Raw genomic sequence first — 24,848 nt, 5'->3', positions numbered from 1 at the left:
TTAGCGCTCGGGCGTGTCTGACATCACCACCGTCTTTCACCCGCCATCACCACACTCTTGTTGTCGACATATCATATCGACGTCTACAGCTCCATTAGACTTCCCGCTGTCATATACATGACGCGCCGTCTGATCTATCCGGCGATGACTATACTGGCCCATCATAGTAGGAGCGACACGCGTCCTCTCGATGCAAGCCATCCTGCGGGGGATCTACACACTCCATCACGCCGTGTCTCATGCGGCACATTAGTCCATCAACAATGATATGTGATCAAATAATGCCTCAGGCGCTTTCGGACTACGCCAACACCCAAGAAAGCTCTCTAACGCTTATCAGAGTGCGTTATTGCGACGCGGGAGAACCATCATCGGTGCAGTGGGCGGGTCGTGCGCGTTGCGCATCTCTCACACTTCGTGTCGCGACACATGCTAACAGCCAATACACGATGACCAGACCGTTTGACACCTGTCAGTCGCATTACGATTCATCTAGAACAAGCCGGAGATGTACTCGACCGTTCAAGCAAGTCCTTGCTAGGTACCACCAAGGACCCTTCCAGCATTGACAGAACGATAAATCTTTCAGCAGAGATCATAGGTAAAGTAATCACAGTGTGGGCGACTACCCAAGCATGCAACTCTTGGAACGAATGCCTCGGCGGTGACCAGATGCTATGTAACTCTACCATGTCTCGTTGCCATCAGTCAGTCCACGTATAATTCTTCCATCCATAGCCCGCTCACATCCTATCATTACCCAGCCGGGAAAGGTAGAGATAATATCACTACCAATATGACGAAAGTCAACTTCACCCTCCCACCGGCAGCCGACAAAGTCACATCGCTCTTCCATTCCAAGAGACATGTCCCACCAGTTTTCAACCAGCCACTCAACACTAGTTCATGCCCGCATCATCGTATTGCAAGGCTACTGTACAGCGTCTTCCTTTCCTTGTTACTCGTAATCGCCATTCCAGTCATCACGCTCAAGGCGTTGACCTATAGCTTCATCGAAGACAACCGTCGGACGGGATTCACCTTCCAAACTACAAGAAAAGATGGCGAGCCAGGCGATGCCATCATCATGGCCGCTCTACCGAGGATGCTCTACGCAATACCAGCCAAATTGGCCATTATCGCTGCCACCCTTAGTATATGTCTGGCTGCAGCACACCTCGGACTCGTAGTCACGGACTGGAAAATGGGCAAGCGGGTACGCACAGTTGCCATATATTAGAAGTGTTCAATGCTAATGACTCGATAGACACAATCATACGCCTTCCGTCGCAACATGATGTTCCTGCACATCACCAACGCCATTCTCGTTCTGTTCGCTCTAGTCTCCATCTTCGTCACCCACAAAAACACCTCGCATTTCCGCGAGGGCTTCGTCAGTTTCCGCGCTTCTCGCATGAACGGTACAGCTGCAACCCAAGAGACCTTCTTTCGCTACGACTTTGGTACTTTTGATCTCGAGACTTGGGCGTGCGACCTGCAAGACGTTGGAGGTGCTGCCATGGTGCGAGAGGATTATAGTAAGCAATGCGCAGTTGAGGTTGCCGGCCGTGCCGTCATGGTGCCTTTTATGGTCATTGCTTGGGCTGTGGCTGCAGTCGGCCTTTGGGGCTTTGTGGGAGGCGGACGCAGAGGGCCGGATGGTGAGCGTATGAAGACTGAGGAAGTCGGCCTTGAAATGGGTAAGATGAACGCTACGGACGACTGAGCTGTTTGCCGTTGCTCAGTTTCCTTCTCGGCATGTCTGGCGTTTGGTAATGGTTTCTTTCCGTCTTTACTGCTAATATCGTTTCTTCATCTCGTTACTTCGCCCTCACACGACAGCGACGATACCCTTACTTACCACTGCTTTTCGCATGCAGCCCTTTTGCTGGTCAAATTTGCAGTTTCGTTTGCTTTTCCCAAGTCAAACGTCGCCAAGTGCTGGGGCGTTTCATATTACTTTTGTCGCAAAGCATGATGTCAAGTTCAATATACACCAGCTTTTTATCTTATTGTCGCTGTGTCTGGACCATTTCTCTTTCTGTTACAATCGTTCTATGAGACAATAGTGATAGGTGATCATCGTAGGGTTGTCGAAAACGGTAGTCTGATGTTGCACTGCAAATTTCAAGGTGGGTGGGCGAAATACATTCTCCTCCAACACGACAGTGATCACGATCATGTCCTGGAAACGAATACAAGATAGACTCGATTGTTTGAATTTGAATATCGGTATCAAAGATAAGTCAGCATTATCCCTTCCCCTTCTCCACTCATCACCACTAACAATGTGAAAGAGAAATACAGTCCCAGCTCTCCCCAATAACGGAAAGCTGGGAGTCGTAAATCTAAGCGAGCTCGTCTCATGCATTCTCTCATGAAATTAGCTCTCCAAACCATTCCCCGATAAGCGAATTTGTCCTGCACCCTCACCATACACGCACGCACGCACGCACAAAAGGCAACTCAGCCCATAGTCACCCTCAAGTGAGAAGCGAGCGAACCATAGCTGCTGGAAAGAAACACTGGAGCCACGGCCGGGGTAGCAAGACTCGGCTCTTCTGGCATCGCTTGGAGTGTTACGTCTCATTTCATGGTTTCGTACACAGTCTTGATCCGAAGGGTAGGCTGCGTCGTGGGTGCGGCCTCACCACCATCATCGTACACAGTCTTAATGCGAAGAGCTGCTTGGGTCGTAGGTATGGCTTCGCCACCAGAAGCGTTTGGAGCACCAGTTGCAGAATTGCCTGGTGTGTGTGTCTGCTTCATCCTGCCCTTGACGGTCGTCGTCCGAGACGTGACGCCCTTATCGTAGCACGAGATGCCGTGTTGACCTGCTTTACCATTCCCACCGCAGAAGCAAACCTGTCGCTGATTCTTGCGATTGTGTTCCTCTTCGAATTTCTTCATATTCTCGTCTCTTTCGGGAGTGGGTTCCTTGTCTTTTGTTGTCTCATCACCTGAGATCTTGCCATCTGGGCCTTTGTCGCCTGGGATGGTGCTGTTTTGAGGTTTGTCGTCTTGAATGAAGTCGGCGTATTCATCCTCGTCTTCGCCTACCTCTTCTTCCTCCTCTTCTTCGTTCTCATCTGTGATCTCGTCCTCATCAGGGTACTCGCAGATGTCATGCGCTGATTGCTCGAAACACCAGTCATCACCAGCGTAACAGCCGTGTTCGCTGGTTCGGACGGACGAGTCAACGTTGTATCCATAGTTCTGCTCGTGGATCACGTAAACGGTGTCGACGATGCAGTATGGTCCGTTGCACTCGCCCTGTCGCGTTATGTTCTTGGGAGTATTCTTTGGGTATCGTGTTTCGTGAGCGACGAATTCAGATGTAGCTTGGACGATGGGCTCTCGGGTGGGTGTTGGGGTGCAAGAGTTGGGTGTAGATGAAGCTGATGAACTTGTCTCTGGCGGATCGCTGAGCTGCGGTTGCCCTAGCGGGTGAGACTTGTGCGGTTTGGTCGAGCAGCCGCCGTTCCAAGCCTCCTTCATGTGCTTCGCTGGCTTCTCTTCTTCATCAAGTCTCAGTAACGCCTTCCAACTCGTGCCCGACTTGTCGCAGCTTTTGCACTTCTTCCCGAAGTTGTCAAAGTTATACAGCCCGCCGTCCTTGATGAACTTCTTTGTGTATGCGAAGGTCCAGTTGGTAGGTTGGTCCCAGGATGTTGCATCTGTCGAGTTGGGACCATCGCATTGGCAAGGAGCGTTGTTGTTCTTCGTGCTGTTCACGTCGGAGATTGCCTCGCCTAGCCAGCTGTGACATATCGGAATGTCAAAGCCATCGGGAACGTTGCCGTAATCCGTCAGATGTGGTATCGCTCCTGGAGCAAGTTCATTCGTGGGATTCAACTCAGACGGGCCCGTGGCATTCACCCCTTCAGCATATACCTCCGGCGGTTCAGGAGCTGTAGGCTCGTCGCGGCATCTGAGTTCCTCTTGCTTGTCACGATGCGGGTACCATACCTCCCCTCTCCAAAGTGCAGATCTAACTACGTCAGTCTCGTAGAGACCATGAAAACCTTCTTCGCTTGTGAGAAATTCCCACCCTGGAGGACTTCGTGTTTTCTTATCGTCGTAGTTGGACATTGCGTAAGTCCAGTATGATCTGTTGGGACGTTCTTCAAGGCACACTTTGTTGGATCTTGGTCCCCGGTTGTCTTGGTCGCAGTTTTGACCAGAAGGAGTAAGACTCTCAACGATGTATACGCCCTCAGTCCTCCTGTCAACATTAGCCACTACTCACAAGATGTGGTTGGAAATGCAGCGCATACCAAAGGGCGCTTATTATGGTAGCGTAGGACTTCATCTCAATTACATATTGAATCCAGGCCCGAAAGTAAACGTTGGCACCAAAAAAAAAGTCTTTTTCAAATAGATCGACGATATTATGACCATTATGCGTTTCGTAGCCCAAGGAGAGGAGTGCCATCCCTTCCAGCGCTTCGTCAACTGCAAAGGTGTCGAGCTGAACCAAAGCCGCACGTACAGAATCCAGAGTCTTTTCGAACCCGTGGCTGTGTGTCATTAGCGTTCCTTCTCGGACATGTATATCGGCTCTGACTTACAGATCTTTCTTGTGGTTGATCTCTTTGACCACTTCCTTGGTCAAACCTTGCATACCTAGCCAGCCTCCGCTGGTAATTGTCCACAGCTCTATCCTGTGTTAGAAAAATGCTTCGCACTTGCGATCAAAACTTACTCTGTGAGTTTTCGATTGACTTTTCGCGAAGTAGGCCATCGCCGGGTTTCCTGCGGCTCGCAAATTTTGCAAGCCTGCTAGCGTTTGGGAATTTCTTACTCATTGCACTTAGACCCCGCTGCCATTTGTTGGCAAGACTTTGTGCTCTAGGGAACTTGTTAAACATAGCTGTAAGAGTTCCTGGCCTATAGTTCAGGATGTTGGCAGCCGTGGTAAACAGTCCGAAGACAGCTGTGATGATGCCAAAAGCCAGTTCCATTTGTTGTATGCGTTTTTGCTTTTTCTCCTCCTTCTTGACTGCTGCGTCCTGCTGCTCATCGGCATACGTGAAAATTGCTGTGAGCCGATCCAAGTCTTCAACAATGTGCCTATAGTGATCCTGGGTCGCTTCGCTTCTGATGTGAAACGAATGATCGAGTCCAGAAACGAATTCGAAGAACAACATGGCTGCCCGTCTTTCATCGGCAGTGTTGTTCATACCGATATCGTGGCAACTCGGGGACTGTTGATGCCTTTAGCGCAAGTAAACTTCCAAGCCAAACGTAAGATACTTACCGTGCACATGCTGAGGCCATCGCAGAGCATACTACTAGGTGGTACGCTGGGGGCGTATCGCTTCGCCATGTATGCGGGAAAAGTCAATTCGTCGGAAGCAAGCTTATATTTGCTCCCCTGTAGTCTCTTGTAAGTCCGGAAGTGTTTCCTCAGAAACTTCGCGTCGACGTGCCTATGTCTTCTCCAAAGCTCTTCGGTGATCCTGGGGAGGCCTGGACAACCACTTATCCACTCGTGCGCACCCTGATCTTCATTGAAGTTACAATAGGGATTGTGTGCACAATCCAGGTTATCGCGGTCGGCCTCTGAGAATTCGAGTCCTTGTGAAGTGAGATTCGACCAAGCGACGCTCGTAGATGCATTGACGACATCGAAGATGTGGAAGGTGGCTTGTATCCACGCAAAGAGTCGCATGATAGAAAGCTTTTGTCCGCGCAGTAAGACTAGTGAGAAGCGATTTTACGGTTGGAGAGGTATTGGTCAAGTATTGATGGAGTGGAACTTGCGTCGCTACCCCCTTGTCTTGGTAGGAGTAGGACGCTATTCAAAGTAGATGTTGAAAACAATCACCCCTAGCACGTTACTCAGCGAGTGTTCTTATACTTGCGAGCTCTACCAGCGAATAGTATGTATTTGCTTAGAACGTCAACACATTACCCAGGTATGAGCCGATCTGATCGATCAAGGGCAATCTTCAACCACACATCACGATCACGAGCTTGAGAGCCAACGGAACATCATTGCTGGCTATATACTCAGTGGCTCTCTCCCTGAGGGGTCCATCCACTATGACTAGATACGACGACAATGCTAAGGAGGCTTCTGGGCAACTAACCCCCCTTCTCTGACTAGCCTTTCTTGTTATGGCGAGAAGCACATATTGAAAATGGATGAGGGTGCCTCTCTCGGTACGACGGTTACTTCAATCAAGTTTGGGGTACCGAACCGTATCGTTACTTTTTGACTTCCTTCTTCTGGGAAATATTCCCAAGCTTTGCCGAAGATCTGCTTCATGAGTAGCCCATCAGGCAACAATTTGTACATGCTTCGGAATGTGTACTAAGTTTGATGAGAAACTGACAGGGCAAATATGTGCTTGAGATTATCGAGCCTACAGGATTCGCATACTGTTACATGCTCAACTTGTTACAAGTACATCATCGGGTAATCTGGAGATATGCGGTCGTTACCACCTCCACCGCCGGAGTAACACGTAATTATTTTTCTATCCGTCCGAGAAACCGGTATCTCCAATACACAGACTTAATGTAATCGTTTTAGCCATCTAAGCTGTTTCTGTCGATAAACTTCACCTTCACCTTCATCAGTGACGAGATTCGCATCAATGTAGCTGTCATGTCTGCTGTCATTAATAATCTTAGGCACTGCTCTGCCTCAGCACAAGTGCAATGACCGGTTGTTCTCAAAACTTCAGTAGTTATGATACGTCAGCCTTCGTGCGACAGAGACCCTGACCGCGTTCAGACAACGGAAAGGCGATCTGATACGTGTGTGATTACCACTGCATGTTGACTAGTTCTGACCGAGAACCAAGGCATATACAAGTCCGCACTCCCCCGCTGTACTATAAGCCGCTTCGACGAACCTCCATTGGGGCCGATGATCAGTTGGGGAAGCGAGAGGATTACAGCTACGAACGATGCGGTTTCATTCGACCCAGACTCTCACTTCACGGGTCTCGAGCTCCGAAAGATGGGGCCGGTGGATAAAAGTCCCTATAAAGATGAAGTCTAGTTGGACCATGAGTGATTGTCAACCCACATTCCCACTTTAAGCCCTCATTCGATCCACTTTACAACCACGTTCAGCAACTACAATCCCCGCACGGAAATTACCAGCAACAGCTCTTCATCATACCCTAACATGTTCCTTCAAAACTTTCTCGTACTCTTTTATGTGTTCTTTGCCGCCACTGCGGGCATAGTCCCTCGTATGAACACGGCATCGTTGGAGGTATGACTTCGCTATCTACTATCCTATGGTTTCATTCTGACACTCATACTTTAGCAGACCGCTAAGGCTGCGTCTGAAGCGCATGCATCCGCGGCCACTTTCGTTCCTATTGTCAGCAGTTCTTTCCACTTTAAAGATGACGATTACTGATTCGTCCCAGGCTGCTCGACAAGACTCCTCCAGCGATGAACTTAATGCTATGGACAACTTAGATTATAATACCTTCATCCTCTCCGCAAACGACCCCCAAGAACCTCAGGCGAGGTACAGAGAGTATACACTTCAACAAGACCTTTTAGCGTGCAACAAGCAGTACGGGGTTGACCCAACTCCAATCGCAAGCCAGTCTTCCATCGGTACGACCCCACTCAAGGACGTCAGGTTCACACAATGCCAACAAGCCCTCGTCGAATGCGCCCAGAAGGCTCTGGATGAGCACAAGTTGTCCAGCGAGAGCTGGCCTCTTGCCGACCCCTTGGAGAGGCCCGTCTTGAGAACCAACATGCTCGAACGCGGCATGGTCAAGTGTCTCCGTGTAGCCGCCTCAGACACCAAGAAAGTCTTCACGCTTTCCGACATGACAGAGAAGGAGTTCGAGGCTTACGGAACAGTTGCAATGTGCAACAAACATCTCATCCTGTGCTTCGAAGACATCTCAGGACAATATGACGACAAGGTAGCTGAGTGGGACGAAGATCACCCTCAGTGATCAGTGGGCCTCTCTATTCCCATGGCACCGGCAACGATACCTCAATCCGGTACTCTCTCTTGTGGTGAGACAAGATGGTGATAAAAGGGTATCTCTAAAGATCATTTGGTGGACGGAAGGACGCTCATCAGGGAACATGTACTCTCCTCCAATGCCTTAGCAGTCATCACGTTATTAGGGAATTCCACAACTCGTAAGCTGTCCAATCGAATTATATGGTTCTCTTCGTACCTGATACCGGAATCACTGTTTTCATTACGTGTTCGATGTTGTGATTTCACAGCCTGTTCATCATGGCACCTGCGTCAACTCAAGGGTGACAAGTGAGTCGTACCCCCTTTTTGATGTCTATCGTGAACCCATTGTAACATACCTCACCCTGCGTCATGTCGCAGCATAGGCTCGTCGTCCCGATTTTGCTTTTGCCAATCTTTCTTGCCATTCTTGGTTCAGGGGCGCCGTTTGCTTTTGCGGCAATCTCCACTGTGTCCCTGTTGAACATCAATGCACCCCGCAAACTAGCCGCAAGTTCGCAAAGCTAGGTGTCTTTGAAACTGTACCTGCGTCCTTTGGTGAGTATGCATTGAGGGCACTACGGGTAGGGCTTGTTTGCCTCAAGTGGGCCCCCTTGAGAAGATCATGGGGATCCTCCACGTTGGAGTTTCGCATCCAGAACTACTCTGCTTTAGGAGGCGAGGCTCCATCATCGGACATGGTCAATTGAAAGTATACGTATTTCGCGCGGAGTCAGACCCAAACGACGAGGTCATGACGATGTGCTGCGCAAAGGGTCCAGATCGATGTGCAACTAGAGTATGAGAGCACTGCGAAGACTAGGTTGTCCGAATGACGAACCATGGCCACTTTGTACTTACAATTAGAGACTCCTGTAACGATTGCATAATGACTTTGTTCTGGTCGGGACAAGCAAACAGGCATCGCGATCGAATGATGCGTATAGACAATCACGCTAACTGTACCTCCTCTCCCGCTAAGCCTTGCCCTCTTTCTTTTTCTCCACTTTCTCATCGCCAACATCATCCACCAGCTTTTCGGGAAAGCTGAGACGTCACTTCACTTAATGTTCCATTCCTGGCATCTTATTCAACCTGCAAAGGAATCGATTCATCAGCTGTCTCAAATGTCGCTCAGGTTGTCTCGGCAGAGATCAGTGATCTGGCAATACCGTTCGGCTCCCCAGCGTCATCACCGAGCACCGATCGTCTATCGCTGGCTGACTTTGCATAATCTTGCACAGAACACGAGAGTTACTGCAGTGCAAGCATGCAGGATAGTGAGGCCACTCACCTCTGACAGCTCAGGGTCCATTAGACTCTTATTAATAGACGCCATCGGATGAGCATGAAAAGTATGTGGCGTAGAGCCAAGCCGTACAACGTCGGTGTTTTAGAAGATGGCGCTCCGATGCTTTTGGGGGTTGTGGATGGTGTGTGAGAAAGACGTCGCATTCGTCAGAAGTCATCGCCGTCTTACTGCACCGTTGCGCTTTGCTGGTCGTGCTGCGGATGCGACTGCGGAATGTTTCTTGGTCTACTAGATGTGTTACTGAGATGTGCTTCTTGTTTTGACTGTTAATGCGAAGAACTGAAGCATACTCATGCCTATAATACTCTTCACCCCTATAGCTCATAGCCGTATATCTCTGAATTTTGTTACACGCTCATTACCTTGGACCTCTCGTACATTTGGCTGCAAGCGATATATCAGGCTTCAGCGCACGCGCCCCACATATCCGGATTGATATCCACGGCTTACAGTCGATATTGGGACAATGGCGGCACCTCCCCCGTTCATACCGAAGTTCCGAGGGGCGCGCCCAGCCTATTCCATCATATCAACGCTATCATCTCGTCCGTCCACTCATGAGCTTACAGAAGTGAGATGGCACGGGCGCACCGATGCCGAAGAACGCGACCTGATCTCTAATATCCTTCAAGATTTAGCCGATAACTGCGAAACGGCGTTTGCTCGAGCACACACCGAAGCACAAGAAGGCACCGCCGCGTATATCTCTTACAACGCAAGAGAAGAAGATCTGGCCCAGTCAAAACCATATCAGCAGAGACGAGAAGTCGCTACTTCATACACTACCAATAACTTACGAGAAGATCTACACGAAATTCGACCCTTCCTTCGGGAAAGCACTCTAATGGCGTTAGAGGGAATACTGCGGCTGAATGAGGCCAACGAAGCGAACGGAGTCGGAAACCGCAACACGATAAGAAGAGTTTCAACATCCGAGGACGGCGACCATGTGCCAGTGATAATGGATCCATACCAGGCCTCAAATTATTCAACCCCCACAAGCTTCAAATTCGACGACGACGTTATGGACTCGCCTCTCAGTCCACCACTGAAAAACATGCACAGAAACTTCCACAAAAGTCATCTTTGGGATGCGAGCTCGGCGAACGATCAGCCCCTCAGTCCGCCAATAGTAGCTGACATCGAACGGCAAAGAGGAGTGAAGACGACGCCATCTCCATACCCATCTACAGCAAAAACAGCAGTCATAATGCTGTCACTATACATCTCGATCTTCCTAGTCGCTCTCGACAGGACCATCATCGGCCCAGCGATACCTGCCATAACGAATGAATTCGACAGCATTGGCGACATCGGATGGTACGGTAGTGCGTACATGCTCACAGCAGCCGGATTCATCCTGTTATACGGAAGGATATACACCTTCTTTCCCACGAAACCAGTCTTCCTATCCGGCATTTTTCTTTTTGAGTTGGGAAGCATTGTTTGCGGTGCAGCACGCAGCAGCAACATGCTCATCGTTGGACGCGCTATTGCAGGCCTAGGAAGTAGTGGCATCTTCACCGGTGCGATCTTGATCATGCTCAACACAGTGCCGCTTGCCAAGCGGCCCATGCTGCAGGGTCTCTTTGGCGCATGCTTCGGCGTTGCAAGTGTGGCTGGTCCCTTGCTAGGCGGAGCGTTCACCAGCAGCAGCGCAACTTGGAGGTCAGTAATACGCTTGGACGAATCGCGTGTGAGATATATACTGACTTCATACCTCGCAGGTGGTGCTTTTACATCAACCTACCACTCGGTGGCATTACCATCCTTGCAGTATGTTTTTTGCTAAACATCGAAGAAAAGAAGCCGCAATTCGAGACATGGGGAGAGACGATAAAACATCTGGACCCGCTGGGTACCGCATTGTTCCTTCCATCGATCACCTGTCTCTTATTGGCCCTAGAGTGGGGTGCAGCGGAGTACCGTTGGAACTCACCACGTATCGTTGTGCTTCTCATCGCTTTTATAACTCTTCTAATAGCCTTCATATTTTGGCAATTCGTCACCCGAAACACCACGGCAACGTTGCCAGCACGCATCGTCTTCCAGAGGAGCGTCGCATTCGGGAGTGCCTCACAGTTCTGCGTAGGCGCGACCATGCTCACGGTGTCCATTTACATCCCTCTCTGGTTCCAAGCCATCAAAGGTGCCTCGGCCATGCAATCCGGTATCAACACAATTCCCCTTGTGCTCTCAGTCGTCGTCGGCTCGATCATGTCTGGCGGTTTTGTACAGCGCATCGGATACTACACTCCTTTCATGATTCTCGGCTCTCTGTTTATGGCCATTGGTGCCGGCCTCATCACCACATGGTCTGTGGATACCAACAACAGTATCTGGATCGGGACCCAGATCGTTACCGGCTTTGGGGTCGGTTGCACCATGCAGCACCCAAATATAGCCGTACAAACCGTGCTGGATAAACCCGATGTTCCCATCGGTACGGCAGTCCTCTCGCTTTTCCAGACGCTCGGTGGAGCGGTCTTCACAGCTGTGGGACAGAACCTCTACATAGACAAGTTCTCTGCCGGCCTAGAACGAATCGGAGGTCTAAATCCTCAACGCATCTTAGCCGCAGGAGCCACGGACCTGACGACGGGTTTTACTCCAGCAATCAAACGAATGATACTGGCAGCCTACAACGACTCGCTGACTCATGGGACATTCTTTGCAGCACTCATCATCGCTTGCCTTGCAATACCAGCCGCTCTAGGCATGGAATGGCGTAGCGTGAAAGAAAAGTCGGACACGCCTGTACGGCGCGACGATGAGAAACGGGACCAACAAGCATACCAGCCCCGCAGTATCTTGAAGACTCCAGGCACTGGTGCAGGTCGACAAGAGACGAACAAGGTGTCGTTGAAAGCGCCACCTCCAGCTTGGGTGAAGACGTTCCGACAAAGCGGTCAATTTTCGTCGTACTTAACGGCGAAGATTAACCCCGATCTCCGTGATCAATTAGGCGCGGGTGGAAAGCAGAATCGTAGGTGACGAAGCGATGGATTTCTTTCCGGAATTAGATCTATGGATGAATGCGAGGTCTTCTAGCGTGTGATGATGATAGGGCAGATGCCTCACCGCGTCGTATCTCTGCCAATAATGCATAATGTATTAACTTTGACAATCGATTGAACTGCATCTTTTGCTAGTGAAGTGCAATCTTTGGCTATGACTCTTTTCGCGCAAGACTGGAAGATGATCAAAAGCTTCTGAGTTAGCCGTGCGTCATCCTGGCTCTTTCTGGGGTGCACACCTGGGAGCTCATCCGCGCAACTAATCAAACACGAGGATAAGCGAAGCCACCATGACATGGCGCAGATCATCCCACGTCTAAGATGATAAACAAGCAAAGCCGAGCTTTAGCGAAGCTTGATAACCAAATGCATCTCCTGATCCCACCCCTACGAGACCATTTCCGGTGCCTTTACATGATCGAGGACTGGTATCAATTTCGCTATCGCATTACGAGATACAACTGTTCAGTAGGTGTAGACGCCATGTTGCTGTGTAGCCGTTTCCGTCGCGGTTGAAGCGAAGCTCGGTGGCTTGGTACGAAAATAGGTGCGGCCATCCTGGTTAGCTCCGATATTGTACGTACACTATTGGCTGTTTACGGATCCAAAGCCTGCTTACACCGACCGTCACGTCGTATCCGTCTGCTGTGCAAGCAGTATTGACCAAGAACACGTCTCGCAACACGTCAAAGGCATTGCTGAACGCCTCGTCTCGCTATGCAAAGGTGGTCAGCATATTGCAACTAGCGGGAGGTTGCGCCTGCTATGTCAGAGTCTCGAACGCATTCACCGGTCCGATCCCGCGAAGGACCGAACGTAATCTGGATAACATCGCACCTCTTACGGTTCCCCGCAGCTGTCGCGAGATGTAGCATGGCGTGGCCATGAAGTTGGGTCGGGCGTGAGTGTTGCACAGCGATAGTCGAAGGTTTCATTCGTATTTTGAGCTGAGGCTGACCAGCATATGGTGTAGTAAGAATGAGCCGCAGCTGTGCTACACGGCTCATACCGATCGCTGTCGTTTCGGAGATCATAGAGGAGAGACGAATATGATCGACGCGGCTTCCAGCGAGGGGCTGAAGTTTGCATGTGGGCCTCCCAAATGTTTGTATAAGACTCGATACACCAAGGTGTCCTGAACGTCGTCCAAGCCTGAAGTCCTATCTTGCTGCTTTCAACCTCCTCTTGTGCAACGATAGTAGAATTGAACCGCACAATGGCACTCCGAAACGTTCACATCGTGCTGAGCGTAGCATGGCAGGATGCTGGAGACACCACACGTGCCATTGCGATGGCTGTCGCTTTGCGGGACATGTGTCCGCCCGATATCGACCTAAAGATCGACTTCCTCTCTTGCGGCGCGCGGTTCGAATATCAGATCACAGACGCTGGGTTCAACATCGTCCCAGCTCAACCACGCGTGAAGGGTATATCTGTAGCGCACGACCTTGGATGGGACTGGCCAGAGTTTTTCGGATCTGAAGAAATTGCAAAGTCTTTCATCGACGGCCAACTTGCGGCATTCAGAGAGTTGAAACCCGACATTGTGTTCCACGGCATGTGGGCTCCAGCCTCTATCGCTGCACGACTCCTGGGCATTCGGACAATCAACTTTCTTCCAGTGCCATTGCATCCTGGAGCTTTTGCACATGGCTTGATTCGTGATCTTCCGGATATGATGCCATTGTTCACACGGCTTCCTCGACCATTCCGGCAGCGCATTGCATGGTGGGGTAGTGGTCTGATGATTAACGCTCCCATCTTCCAACAGAAGCGCCTTGGAGCTGCGGCTGCTGCCTGTGGGTGGCCAATCAAAGGTCCCATCTCACTATTCGACATGAACATGGCCGACCTCAATTTGGTTAACGACCATCCCATATTTCATCAAGAATATTTGCACCGCATCCCAAAGAACATAGTCCTCACGGGTCCTTTGTATGCCCGAAACGACTCAAAACTGGACGAAGACATCGCAACTCATCTGACAAAGGGGTCTGGCCCGTCCATCCTAGTTACCATGGGAAGCTCAGGAACAGAAGACTTCTTGTTCGAAGCGATCAAGGCTCTGAGAATGAACCCTGAAGACAACTGGAACGCAGTCGTGCTGGCTTCAAAATCGATCTGCGACATCGGCAAGGCCAACGAAATTGCGGGCGGAGACCCACGCCTTCTAGTGACTGATCGGTTCATTCCAGCACCCGCCGCCAATGCGCTTGCCGATTTGATCGTAACACATGGAGGTCAAGGTACTGTGCAATGCGCCTTGGCGGCAGGAAAGCCTATAGTCGGCGTTGCGCTACAAGTCGAGCAGCAAACGAACTTGGACAACGCCATGAATGCTGGAGCAGGTATCCGTGTACAAAAACAGTCCTGGAAAGCCAAGAATATTCGCAACACAGTTCTGAAGGTGCTGAATGATCCGTCGTATGCCGCGAAAGCGAGGATGCTAGCGGATACCTTAAATTCGATGGATGGCGCGAAGACGGCGGCGGAGGTGATGTGGAAGTTTATCGTCGAAGAACAGACAGAAAAGGTTAAGCTTCAGGCTCCATGAGATTGATGAGTAGGCGCGCGAAGATATCATGACGTCGACGAGCCATTTTGGAGGCTGGGAGCGAAGTGTATCGATTGGTCAGATGATCGTGACTTTGCCAGCTCCTGGTAAGTGGCATCGTATTGTCCCTTTCATTATGGCGTACATTAGAACATCGTAATAGCTTTCGTATCTAAGCGTTTTCATACATGGACAAGCACGTGTAGATGTTGGGTGGAAGTGAACAGACAGCCGACGCGTTCCGCGTCTCTAGTGGCTTGGCAATTTCTCAACCCCCCAGATTCATGGCTAATTCTCAGACCCCTTTCACATCCAGTACGATTCCATTCGCCCACATCTTCAAGTATTTAATTACACTCTTACTCTTTTTCGATCTGATGCATATATATCTTGCGGCCCCACCAGTGATGCTTACTTAGGTAGACATGTGCTCTGGGCGAAGTGATGACACGCACTTCACCATGATACTTCATCTCTTCTTTCACACTGGGTTGCTTCGCAGATCTGCTCATCGCCACCTCGAGCAGAGTATATGTTCAAGAGTCGGTGTTCTCTAATCGGCATTCTCGATGCTATAGTTGCTTATCAGGTATCTTTAGCTTTCCTGCACCACACTTATTACAGGTCTTGGTCGACATGATGCGACCGCTTTTGATTTATAGCGATCAAGCCTAGTGGGAAGCGTGTGCAACATTGCTTTAGCCAGACAGATCTTAACACACGTTACGATTCATCCATCTTATTGATACCAAGTTTGACTCGAACGTCTGGACCCACGGCACGGTCCGCTTGCTGATGCAGGATCACAATCATGGATATCGACAACAGCCCAACAAGAATTTGTTTCAACACCTGAGTGGGCGAAAGTCGCATCTCAGTCGTTTGTTGGGACACAGAAGTTACGACAGTGGTCAGAACCGATGTCGGCTAATATGAAGCTGACAACACGTGCGAGGCTCACCACTCGACAGAGCCCTGGCCGCTCAATGTTTTGGAACCGACACATATACATGCTGGGTTGAATTGTTGGACAACATCGCAACGTGTTCGTTGAGCGGCACCTCTCAGATCAGCTCTATCCAGGACAGGGATAGATAGCATGGGTCCGCAAAGTGCATGGTGGCGGAGCATAACAACAACTTCGTCCAAGCCTCAATTAGGAGTACAGCAACCAGACAATCTTTTGCGTACAGAAGCCTTTTGTGAGGCTCGAGACTTACGCAACCTTACGCAGCAGCGATTCATCCTGTCTGATTGACTTGATTTGAATCGACCAAGTGTGGCATCACATGATATGACCACTAACATGCGACACTTTTTGATACCAGCTTTAATTCAGCCCCTACCTGTCTATATCTCGGCTCGACTTATGAAAGGTTTCGTAACACGACAGCGCAAAAGGAACACCAAAAAACAGGCATCACGCACGCGATCAGAACACGCCAGGCACTCTCAACTACCTGCAGAAGTCGACCCGACCATGCATAGAGAGGACTTGAATTTCATTGCATGCATGTTCACGGTTGAACAACTTGAGTGTGAAAGGTTAGTAAACTGAGAGCGTTCCACTCTTGCGTGGATTTTCGTTAATGAATGCAGATTCTACAGATCTTATTTCCACCGCTTACTGGTACCGAAGACTATGGACCTATTCAGACAGTATGTGCATGAGCCAGTCAAGAGTTTACTGTTCGACTTAAATGTCTCCCGTCAAACACTGCTTCATCAGATCACCTTCGGCTGAATTGCCAATGCAAACGTAACCACCCAGACTACCGAAATGTAACTCGAGTATGCGCAAGACCTGATACTAGTTGTTCGCGGAGACCGCAAACGCAACCTAGTCGTATTCGCTGGCCTTGCCTACTTCGGTTCTGAAGACGATAGAACTCGTTTCCAGGCGTATTCAAACACCGGGCTAAGGTGCTTTCGGACTGGTGACTGGGGGTCTATCAACGAAAATGGGGTACGTTTTGTGGTCTCTCGACATTTGAACCAGTCGATCGCGCACATCAGTGAATTTCACATTGAGCTGGTAGAGATCTAATGGACTATCGTTCACCAGGGGAGCGGCTCAGCAGCGGAGGCAGTTGTGGGTTTCAAGAGTGATGATGAGCAGGACGAGCTACAGATCCAGGTTTTTGTTGTCATGAACGAGGTACCCAGCGTGAAATCGCGCAGATATCTACAAGGGTTACTCCTCGGTCTCAACCTCCCAGTCTATATGCACCCGACATGCGCTGTCATCTGGAACAAGCTACCTCGCACGTCTGCAGGCAAGACTGACCATCGAACGTTGATGACAGTTTCCATACCAGATACCGAAATTATCCAGGTCATGCGACTGGCGAGCCTGTCGATAAGTGAGTCATGAATAAGGTCCAGAGGATGTTAGAGGGCTGCACACTCGTAGATAGACAACAGAACGGATTCTAGAGGCAGCAATACTTTGGCATGATTAGACAAAGAAGTAATGTGGTGTCTGTTTCGAATAACGAGGGGCTAACAAGGCGAAGAATATGCCCCTCACACCCCCTCCAGAGCCCCCATCACCCCTCCATCTCCGCCTCACACACGACCCATTGCGGCTCGCGCCGCATGATGCATGCCACACTGATTGTATCCGTGACTAGAACACAGCCCGCCAGCTCACGGCTTTCTCTTTGATTCCGGTGCCTTCTAACCCCAAGGCAACGTATCAGCCCAACTCTCCCCACATACCCGGCCAATCAGCACCTGCCATCTTTCGCACCGCCGGCGTCACCGTACTTTTGGGCCATGCACATGCAAAACAGCTAGCTAGCGCTGCGCGGGAGCCCAAAACAACGCGTCTTCTTAAATGTTAGGATCCCCAGATCTTTTGTCGTTTGGTAACTTCCTGCCTTTTGTGACTGTGTGACATCCGCCCACTTTGAAGATGGCGGAATTAGTTGTTGCGGGCCCGCCTGCCCCACCTCCGATGACGTTTCGCGATCGGTTGACGCAGTTTAGGATCCTCGAGGAGAAGAGATGTGAGCTTATCGAGGTATGCTACTAACGGCGTCTTGGAGGTGAGGAGGGGGTTTTGACGATGAAATAGGAACTCCTCGACAAACTGGAGAAGACGGAAGCACGCCTCGCACAATGTGAACTCGACCTTGGCTCCGAACAAAATGTCCGACGGACATTGCAGGCGGAAATAGCAGATGTCACACGGACGATGCAAGGTCAGCTGGCAGAGTCCAAGGCAAAGGAAGAAGCTCTGGTGCAGTCACAGGCCAAACGACCGTTCGTGCTGGTGCTTATAGATGCCGATGCGGAGGGGTTCCTGGTATGCACAACAATGCCGCTGCCGACCGTGTGTTCCAACTGATGATTTTAGTTCCACGATAAATACATAACACGCAAAGCTCAAGGTGGAGAGTCATTAGCAGATGAACTAAACATACGAATCCGGGAATATCTGCGTGAACAGTTCCCGGATGATGCCGACTCGCTGGACATCATTGTGCGTGTATATGCCAACTTAGAAGGCATGGCGAACTATCTTGTGCGGCTTGACAAGGTGCGAAACCTGGGCCAGCTGCGAGCTTTCTCCACTGGCTTCTGTGGAAGGATAACCAGCTTCGACTGGATAGACACCGGAGTAGGCAAGGAAGGCGGAGCGGGACGAAAAGTTCGAGGTACATATCCATGGGTCCTCAAAGGAAAGAAACGTAAGATTGCTAACAAAACACAGAAAACCTGTCGTTCTTCGCATCCAACACCCATCTACGGCACGCGATAGTTGCATGCTCACCCGTCGACTTGCCCGCCTCCCTTCTCACAACCATACCACTAGAGAAGCTAACCCTCATCGAATCCCTGCCACTACCTACATCGCTCACCACCATGCCCCTCAAGACTGCCAAATTCCATACCCTTTTCCCTCCTCCACCACCCTCCAAAGCTCCGAAACCGAGTAGAGAGCGCGGCCGCAATGACCGAGGACTGAGCGAGACCGACGTGAGACGAGGTGATAGGGAGATGCGGAGAGGAGACGAAAGAGGTGGAGGCCCACAACTACAGCTCATGGAACAAGAACACGAAGGCGGAGGCTCGACATGGCTGGTCATACAACCCGAGAGGAGTAAGAGTCAGACTGTGAGCGGCAGAGACCGGGACAGGAGGAGGGCTGGAAGCGAGGATGACACCAGCAGTTTGAGTATCAGTATCGGGCCAGACAATACTGTTCAGGTCGACAGTGGGAGGAGGCGGAGGCTGATGGGATAGTGTCAGTTCGTATGTGGAAAGCGGGATGTTCTTGTAAAAGAAAGCTGTCGCATCACGCACCATTTGTTGAGTTTGATACCATAGCATGGCATAGCATAGCGTAGCGGCATATCTTCAAAATTTTCATATTGGGTCGTCAGAGCGATTGCAAGTACGGTAGCAATATCTACAGTGTTTGTCGGAAGCCTTCTTGTCCCTCCAAGATCCTCTCGCCTCGATCTGCCTGACGATTCGCTCGTGAGTACACCCAAAAGTTCTTAAGCACATGGACTATGGTCAGAACTTGAGTCGCAATCACAACAGCCATGGCAGGTCTGCTTCGGTCAGCCTCGTGTTCTGGCACATCTCTGGTGGATAAAACTTACGTGTACTTTGGCGCATCTTGTTGTCGAAAGATATTCGATGCTGCAACACCTCCACAGGCTCCGCCTCCAATCAATAACGCGCTAGCAACGCTTCTCTTCATCTGGCCCACGATGTTGTTATGCATATAACTCAACAAGCTAGGCACATTCGCATTCGCTCCACTGACACCTAGAAACACTCCGGCGTACCGTGCACGAGCGTTGCTGAGGAATGCCATCATGCATACTCCTAAGACAGCCCATGCGCAGTTGAATATAATGATCGCACCACGCATCCTGTACCGGTCGGCAACCCATGCTGTGGCGAACATCCAAGCTGCAGCCAGCACGTATGGCGGGAAAGACAAGATCTGACTCATGGCGACGGAGTATTTCATGTCGTTGCGAAGAATGATGGGTAAGAAATACCCCCAGCTGTATGCGACGACGTTGTTGAGGAAGTAGAGCCAGGCAAACTCCCAGATCTTCCAATCGCGGAGATGAGTTGAGATGGTTGACCAGGTAAGCTTATCGGCGACGGCATCACCGCGATCGCGTTGAATACGGGCAAGAATTATGTTGGCTTCCGCAGTGGTCAAGAAAGGGCGCTTTGTTATTGGGCTAGGTTGGCTGGCTTTATCGGGAAAGTCGATTATTGTTACGAAACCCATGAAGCCGAGTAGGACAGTGATGGCGCCCTCCTTCAGATGGGTTAGCGGTGGATGGCAGTAGGTAGGAACTTGACTTTACTATAGCAAATATCCATTGCCATCCGTTTAGACCTCCGAGGCCTTTCATCTCGCTTAGTCCCCAAGCAAGGATGTTCGAGAAACCACTTGCAAGAAGGGCTAGCAGATAGAATCCACTGAACCTCTTCTGTACCTCAAATCTCACGTACCAGCAGCTCAGTAGGAAGACACAACCTGGATAATACCCTGCTTCCAGGACGCCGAGGATGATTCTGCAGCCTAGTGCCTGCGTCCAATCAGTCGTAAAACCTATGCCAATCGTGACAGCTCCCCAGCAGATGACTAGAGATGGTAGCCATACGGCAGGACCAAGTTTTCTGATGATGATGTTGGCCCTAAAGATTGTGTACGAAGTCAGTGTTTATCTCACATGCGGTTTGTGAGAGACACTACTTACGGGAACTGAAAAATGATGTAAGGGATGAAGAAGATCATTGTGAGGATCGAATAACGTGAGCCGATAGAGAGGCCTAGGTCCTCATCCATGCCTGCTATGCGCGCCTGTATCATGGATCAGTATACGACTTGTGGTCGCAACAGGGATACACTTTACATTTGGAAGATTAACGCGATCGATGAGTGCGAAGGCATAGATAACAGCGAGTGTTGGTAGGAGTCTGAGATCTATCTTTCGAATAATGCGACGGGTTTCCTTGTCATCCTTTTCGAAAGGCGACGATGCTTGTCCTGATGTATCATTTGGTTTGCCGACACCCTCGATGTTAATGCGGCCATATTCATCGCGATTGCCTTTCTCATCGAACGAGACCTTTCGACATTAGCATTCAGGCTTCATAGGGATTGGGAAAAAACGCTGACATGCTCGTTTCGCTCAGCTTCAAGGTCCTTCTCTTTGAACGACATTCTATTATGTGGTAGCCCGGTTCATACAGCATCCAGCAAGCATATTCTAGGCCTTCTTATTGCTGCATCTTCTCCGTTTTTCCAATGATCGATCCCCGCAAAACGTCTCCCGAATCGCGGGGTGTCATGCGCATCGTTACTCAATTCGGCTATGAGGAACCACTCGTTGAGGTGAGAGCTCGCTTCGACTCCAAGTCACGAGACTAGCTTCATGCGCTTTTATCCGTGGAATGGATCTTCAGCGGCGGAGTGGAGGCTTGGCTGTTGAGATATGCATGTCCAAGAAGTTTACGCATGACGTACATTGACTCGACTCTGCCATGTCAGCGTCGGTAAATGGAATGACGCTTGGCGAATGGAAATCTCGTTCGGATCTTTGCTTGGGCCTTCTGCACAATATATCAATATTAAGGTGCAGGTAAGATACAAGATGGTAGTGAACAGCAATGCGATGCTGACGCTCCACAGCTGTTTCCCGACGATATGATAGACGACGACGAGACCATACCTACTTCAGCTTAGCCATGCGCGAAAATCTCGCGCTAAGCTCTACACCGTGTATATATCTGCCTTGAAGCAGAATCAAGCTGAACACTTCTTGGCCGTGTCCGTCGTAGCATTTCTTTGGGTTCTCAGGTATAGAAGCACTTTATCTGGACAATGCCAAGCTGTGTCATGAGGTTACCCGCCAGAGTTGACAGCAAGTCTCAACTATAACATTCATTTCCTCCACTTCTTCCAAGCCTCTACAAAACCTGCGTCATCAACACTCTCATCGCGCACACCTAGTCCACCCGCTAGTTCACCCCTCTCTCCTAGATCAATAAGCGGCACCATGCTAGGCCGTCCATGCGCACACATGAACGGAAACACACAACCCGCCAGATTTCTCACCAAAGCTTTACAGTCCTCGATACTAAGCACATCATTAAACATAATAGCGGAGCGACATGCACGAGAATTGATGAGATCAACAAGACCTGGAGGACAGGTGGCTAGACGTCTGACCCAACCGGTGGGATTACTGGGCGATGAGGTGACTGGTGCCGGTAGAGGATGTAGATGCGGATCTTCTGCGTACTTCCAGACTGTTGAGCGGAGGAAAGAAATTAGGACCTTGGGATCAGCTTTGCACCGTTCTGATATACCCGCTGGAAGACCAGTGACGGATAAAACGTGCTTTTCCCTATCGACAGTGTCAGGAACAGCTGAAGATGTCGTCGTTTCAAGGATTTCGTAGAGGATGCCCCAAGCTGCGAATCTTGCGGCATGCGTTGTGAAGTGTATCCGTTCCTGGGGTGAGATTGCAAATTGCGTCGGCTTCTCGAGCACGACAGAAGCTACCTGCGCCCTGTGGCCGAGCTTTGTCTGGTACCCCTTTTCGTCTTGTAGTGGATCGCAAAGCTGGATTAGGAGTGACTCAACCTGTACGCGTTCGTCTGCCGCGTGCTGGTCAATCAGCACGAGAAGCCCCGAGCGCGCATCTTGCACTCGTGTCGAATCTTGCATCTTGACAAGAATGAACTTCTTGTCGACCTGCGCGATGACCTGAGCGTTCTGCAACCCCTCTCTCGACAGCTTACTAGAGCCACCTGCTGAGGCCTGGTTGAACGTCTTGCCGATATCGATGCGGGAGCAACCATGCCTAGAGCGGCGGTGCCCTCGATCAAGCTCGTCTTCGTGTAATACAGCCTGTGGTATACGCTTCTCGCTTGGCTTAAAGACTGGGTTCTCCCATGTATCCAGCACATCATCAAGCCAAGGCGTTTTGCCAGGTACAGCCGTCAAGGCTCGTGTTGGTAATCGCACCGACTTGTTCGTAGATGCCTGCGTGTTGTGGAACGTAGATGAATTAGAATCGGTGGTTGGTCGCGGCCGAAAACTGGGCACTGCGCAACCTGTTCGAGCGTTTAGTAGATGTACTTTCTTGGTGGTTGGGTCTGTCCACAAAATAGTATCATCATTCTCCTTGTTTTCGATACCCAGAGAGTCTCTAGACGTGGAAGCTTCGTCGAGAAGACGTTGCCCACTCAAAGCACCTTGCGATAGCGACGGTATGTCAAACTTCGCAAATGCCTCGGTGTTTGTGCCAGCTGAAGTGCTTGTACTAACTTCCTTGCCGGAATCAAATTTGGTTTTAGAGTTCGGCACGGTCGAAAAGCTGCTGAAGAACTCAGGCTTTCCACTTTTGATGCGTGACCACTCTGCGAAGACTCCAGGACGCGACCTCTCGCACAATTCGCGCGACGCCGTCTTGTCCGGACGCTTCCTCTTCAGTGACTGCGACGAAGTAGAGACTGGCTTTGGTGTTGCGGAGCGGCTTCGGATAGATTGCCCACTCGAAGCCATGGACGTAGTCCGACCCTCCATGGATGACGAGTTGCTTACAGCAAGACCCTCGGCAGCACTAGAAGCCGTATCGAGCCGTCCACGCTTCTTGCGAGGTTGCTGTGGTCTAAAATGATGGACTGATAACCATTGAGTTATCATCGCGTCCAACACCTCCATCACGCTTTGGAGGCTCGCCTCATCCCCAAGGAACTGCTCTTCAGGGACGCTTCTTCTGCGGGCGTCCTTCAACGAGATGCGAAGGTAGAACATGGGATATCTGTCGACGTCTTTGCGTGCTTTGAGCTGTCGGTTGGTGTACCCGTCATGCTTGAAGCGCTTGTCTGATTGTCGCCGCCGTTTCTCCAGCTCATCGATGTTGGTATCATCCTCGACAGTGCCGAAGCTAGATAGAGCGAAGAGGCGGTTGACAGCATCGAAGAGTTCGTTGTGGCCGTCGTTCGCACACAGCGGTCGTACACCGAGCGATATGAACTGAACATGCTTGCTAGGTGCCGGGTCTAATGATATGGCGCCTTTGATGGAAATGGCAGATGTGGCAGCTGATGCTGGTACCCACGACGGCCACTGGTCAATGGCGATATAGTTGGCCTGGGTCAAAACGTTGAGGAGTGATGATAGCTGCGCAGATGGTGTCTTCAACGTCTCCCTCTCTTTAGTTTGTGCCGGTGCCCCTGAGCCGGATATGCTGAGGTTGACAACCACCCTGTTCTCGCTGTCGCGAATACGAATGGATACGGGACCCTGCCAGCCAAGCAAGAGACTCGTGACGTCCTTCTTCAGCCCATGCCACAGTCTGTCATGCTCCGCTCTTTGCTCCGCGATGATGGACCGCTGCTTGACGCGCACAGGCAGATTTCCGAACAAGTTCCGCACGGTGACACGGGTGCCATGCCTGCCTGATATCTCGTGCTGCGCCGAAGCCGGCAGTTGCCTCTCCACGGCTTTTGATTGGTGAAACGTTATCGCGTTGTGCGAGCGATGTTGATAATGATGCGAGGAGATGGTCAAGAGGGACATGGCAGCGAGGGAGGCGAGGAAGGTGCCATTGCGGCCAAGAAGGGGCTCAGTTGCATGGTACTTGGACGTGCCTGTGCCTGTCAATTGTCTATCTACAGCGCTCTCGGTGCATGTACATACAGTAGAGCTTGCCCAGACCTCCTTCCTCGCGAAACTCGAGGGGCGAGATGCCGAGGCCGTCATCTTGGACCGAGCATCCGCCGCGCGCAAAGTCGATGGCAGCTTCAACCTTGGTCGCTTTCGCGTCCAGAGAGTTCTTCAGCAGCTCCAGCACAACTCCGGTGAGGGAGACAATTGCCGTTGACGACTTGATCTGGGCGACGACATGCTCAGGCAGGGGCAGTATGTTTGCGCCAATTGGGGTGTTCCGGGTCATGACGTAGTGTTAGGTTTGGTGGGCGCCCCCTCGTTGTTTGATAACCCGCATGCGA

General features: G+C 50.6%; 7 protein-coding genes across 7 annotated transcripts; 5 read left to right on the top strand and 2 right to left on the bottom strand.

Annotated features, from left to right (window-relative positions):
* Nucleotides 1-796: 796 nt before the first annotated feature.
* Nucleotides 797-1,726, top strand: GT037_009419 (uncharacterized protein; the record flags this gene model as incomplete). Its single annotated transcript, XM_038934466.1, has 2 exons — nt 797-1,216; nt 1,268-1,726. The coding sequence occupies 2 exons, from the start codon at nt 797-799 to the stop codon at nt 1,724-1,726; spliced, it is 879 nt and encodes a 292-aa protein (XP_038782741.1).
* An 860-nt stretch (nt 1,727-2,586) lies between these two features.
* Nucleotides 2,587-5,674, bottom strand: GT037_009418 (uncharacterized protein; the record flags this gene model as incomplete). Its single annotated transcript, XM_038934465.1, has 5 exons — nt 2,587-4,225; nt 4,278-4,520; nt 4,572-4,659; nt 4,706-5,207; nt 5,261-5,674. 5 exons carry the CDS (start codon nt 5,672-5,674, stop codon nt 2,587-2,589), a joined length of 2,886 nt encoding a protein of 961 aa, XP_038782740.1.
* A 1,470-nt stretch (nt 5,675-7,144) lies between these two features.
* On the top strand, nt 7,145-7,943 carry GT037_009417 (uncharacterized protein; the record flags this gene model as incomplete). Its single annotated transcript, XM_038934464.1, has 3 exons — nt 7,145-7,234; nt 7,289-7,345; nt 7,395-7,943. 3 exons carry the CDS (start codon nt 7,145-7,147, stop codon nt 7,941-7,943), a joined length of 696 nt encoding a protein of 231 aa, XP_038782739.1.
* A 1,792-nt stretch (nt 7,944-9,735) lies between these two features.
* On the top strand, nt 9,736-12,263 carry GT037_009416 (aflatoxin efflux pump; the record flags this gene model as incomplete). The annotated part of the gene is made up of 2 exons (XM_038934463.1): nt 9,736-10,937; nt 10,997-12,263. 2 exons carry the CDS (start codon nt 9,736-9,738, stop codon nt 12,261-12,263), a joined length of 2,469 nt encoding a protein of 822 aa, XP_038782738.1.
* Nucleotides 12,264-13,502: 1,239 nt separating this feature from the next.
* On the top strand, nt 13,503-14,840 carry GT037_009415 (glycosyltransferase family 1 protein; the record flags this gene model as incomplete). The annotated part of the gene is made up of 1 exon (XM_038934462.1): nt 13,503-14,840. One exon carries the CDS (start codon nt 13,503-13,505, stop codon nt 14,838-14,840), a length of 1,338 nt encoding a protein of 445 aa, XP_038782737.1.
* Nucleotides 14,841-17,757: 2,917 nt separating this feature from the next.
* On the top strand, nt 17,758-19,091 carry GT037_009414 (uncharacterized protein; the record flags this gene model as incomplete). The annotated part of the gene is made up of 4 exons (XM_038934461.1): nt 17,758-17,865; nt 17,920-18,150; nt 18,202-18,502; nt 18,559-19,091. The coding sequence occupies 4 exons, from the start codon at nt 17,758-17,760 to the stop codon at nt 19,089-19,091; spliced, it is 1,173 nt and encodes a 390-aa protein (XP_038782736.1).
* A 166-nt stretch (nt 19,092-19,257) lies between these two features.
* GT037_009413 (dna mismatch repair protein) lies at nt 19,258-24,793 on the bottom strand (the record flags this gene model as incomplete). The annotated part of the gene is made up of 9 exons (XM_038934460.1): nt 19,258-19,405; nt 19,457-20,136; nt 20,186-20,519; nt 20,582-20,685; nt 20,738-20,953; nt 21,004-21,049; nt 21,341-21,556; nt 22,130-24,488; nt 24,538-24,793. 9 exons carry the CDS (start codon nt 24,791-24,793, stop codon nt 19,258-19,260), a joined length of 4,359 nt encoding a protein of 1,452 aa, XP_038782735.1.
* Between the last annotated feature and the right edge of the window lie 55 nt (nt 24,794-24,848).

The sequence above is a fragment of the Alternaria burnsii genome (genome assembly GCF_013036055.1).
Source record: "Alternaria burnsii strain CBS107.38 chromosome Unknown 728, whole genome shotgun sequence".
Lineage (NCBI taxonomy): Eukaryota > Fungi > Ascomycota > Dothideomycetes > Pleosporales > Pleosporaceae > Alternaria > Alternaria burnsii.
Note: the sequence above shows the minus strand (reverse complement) of the source record. Positions and strands in the feature narration are given on the sequence as shown.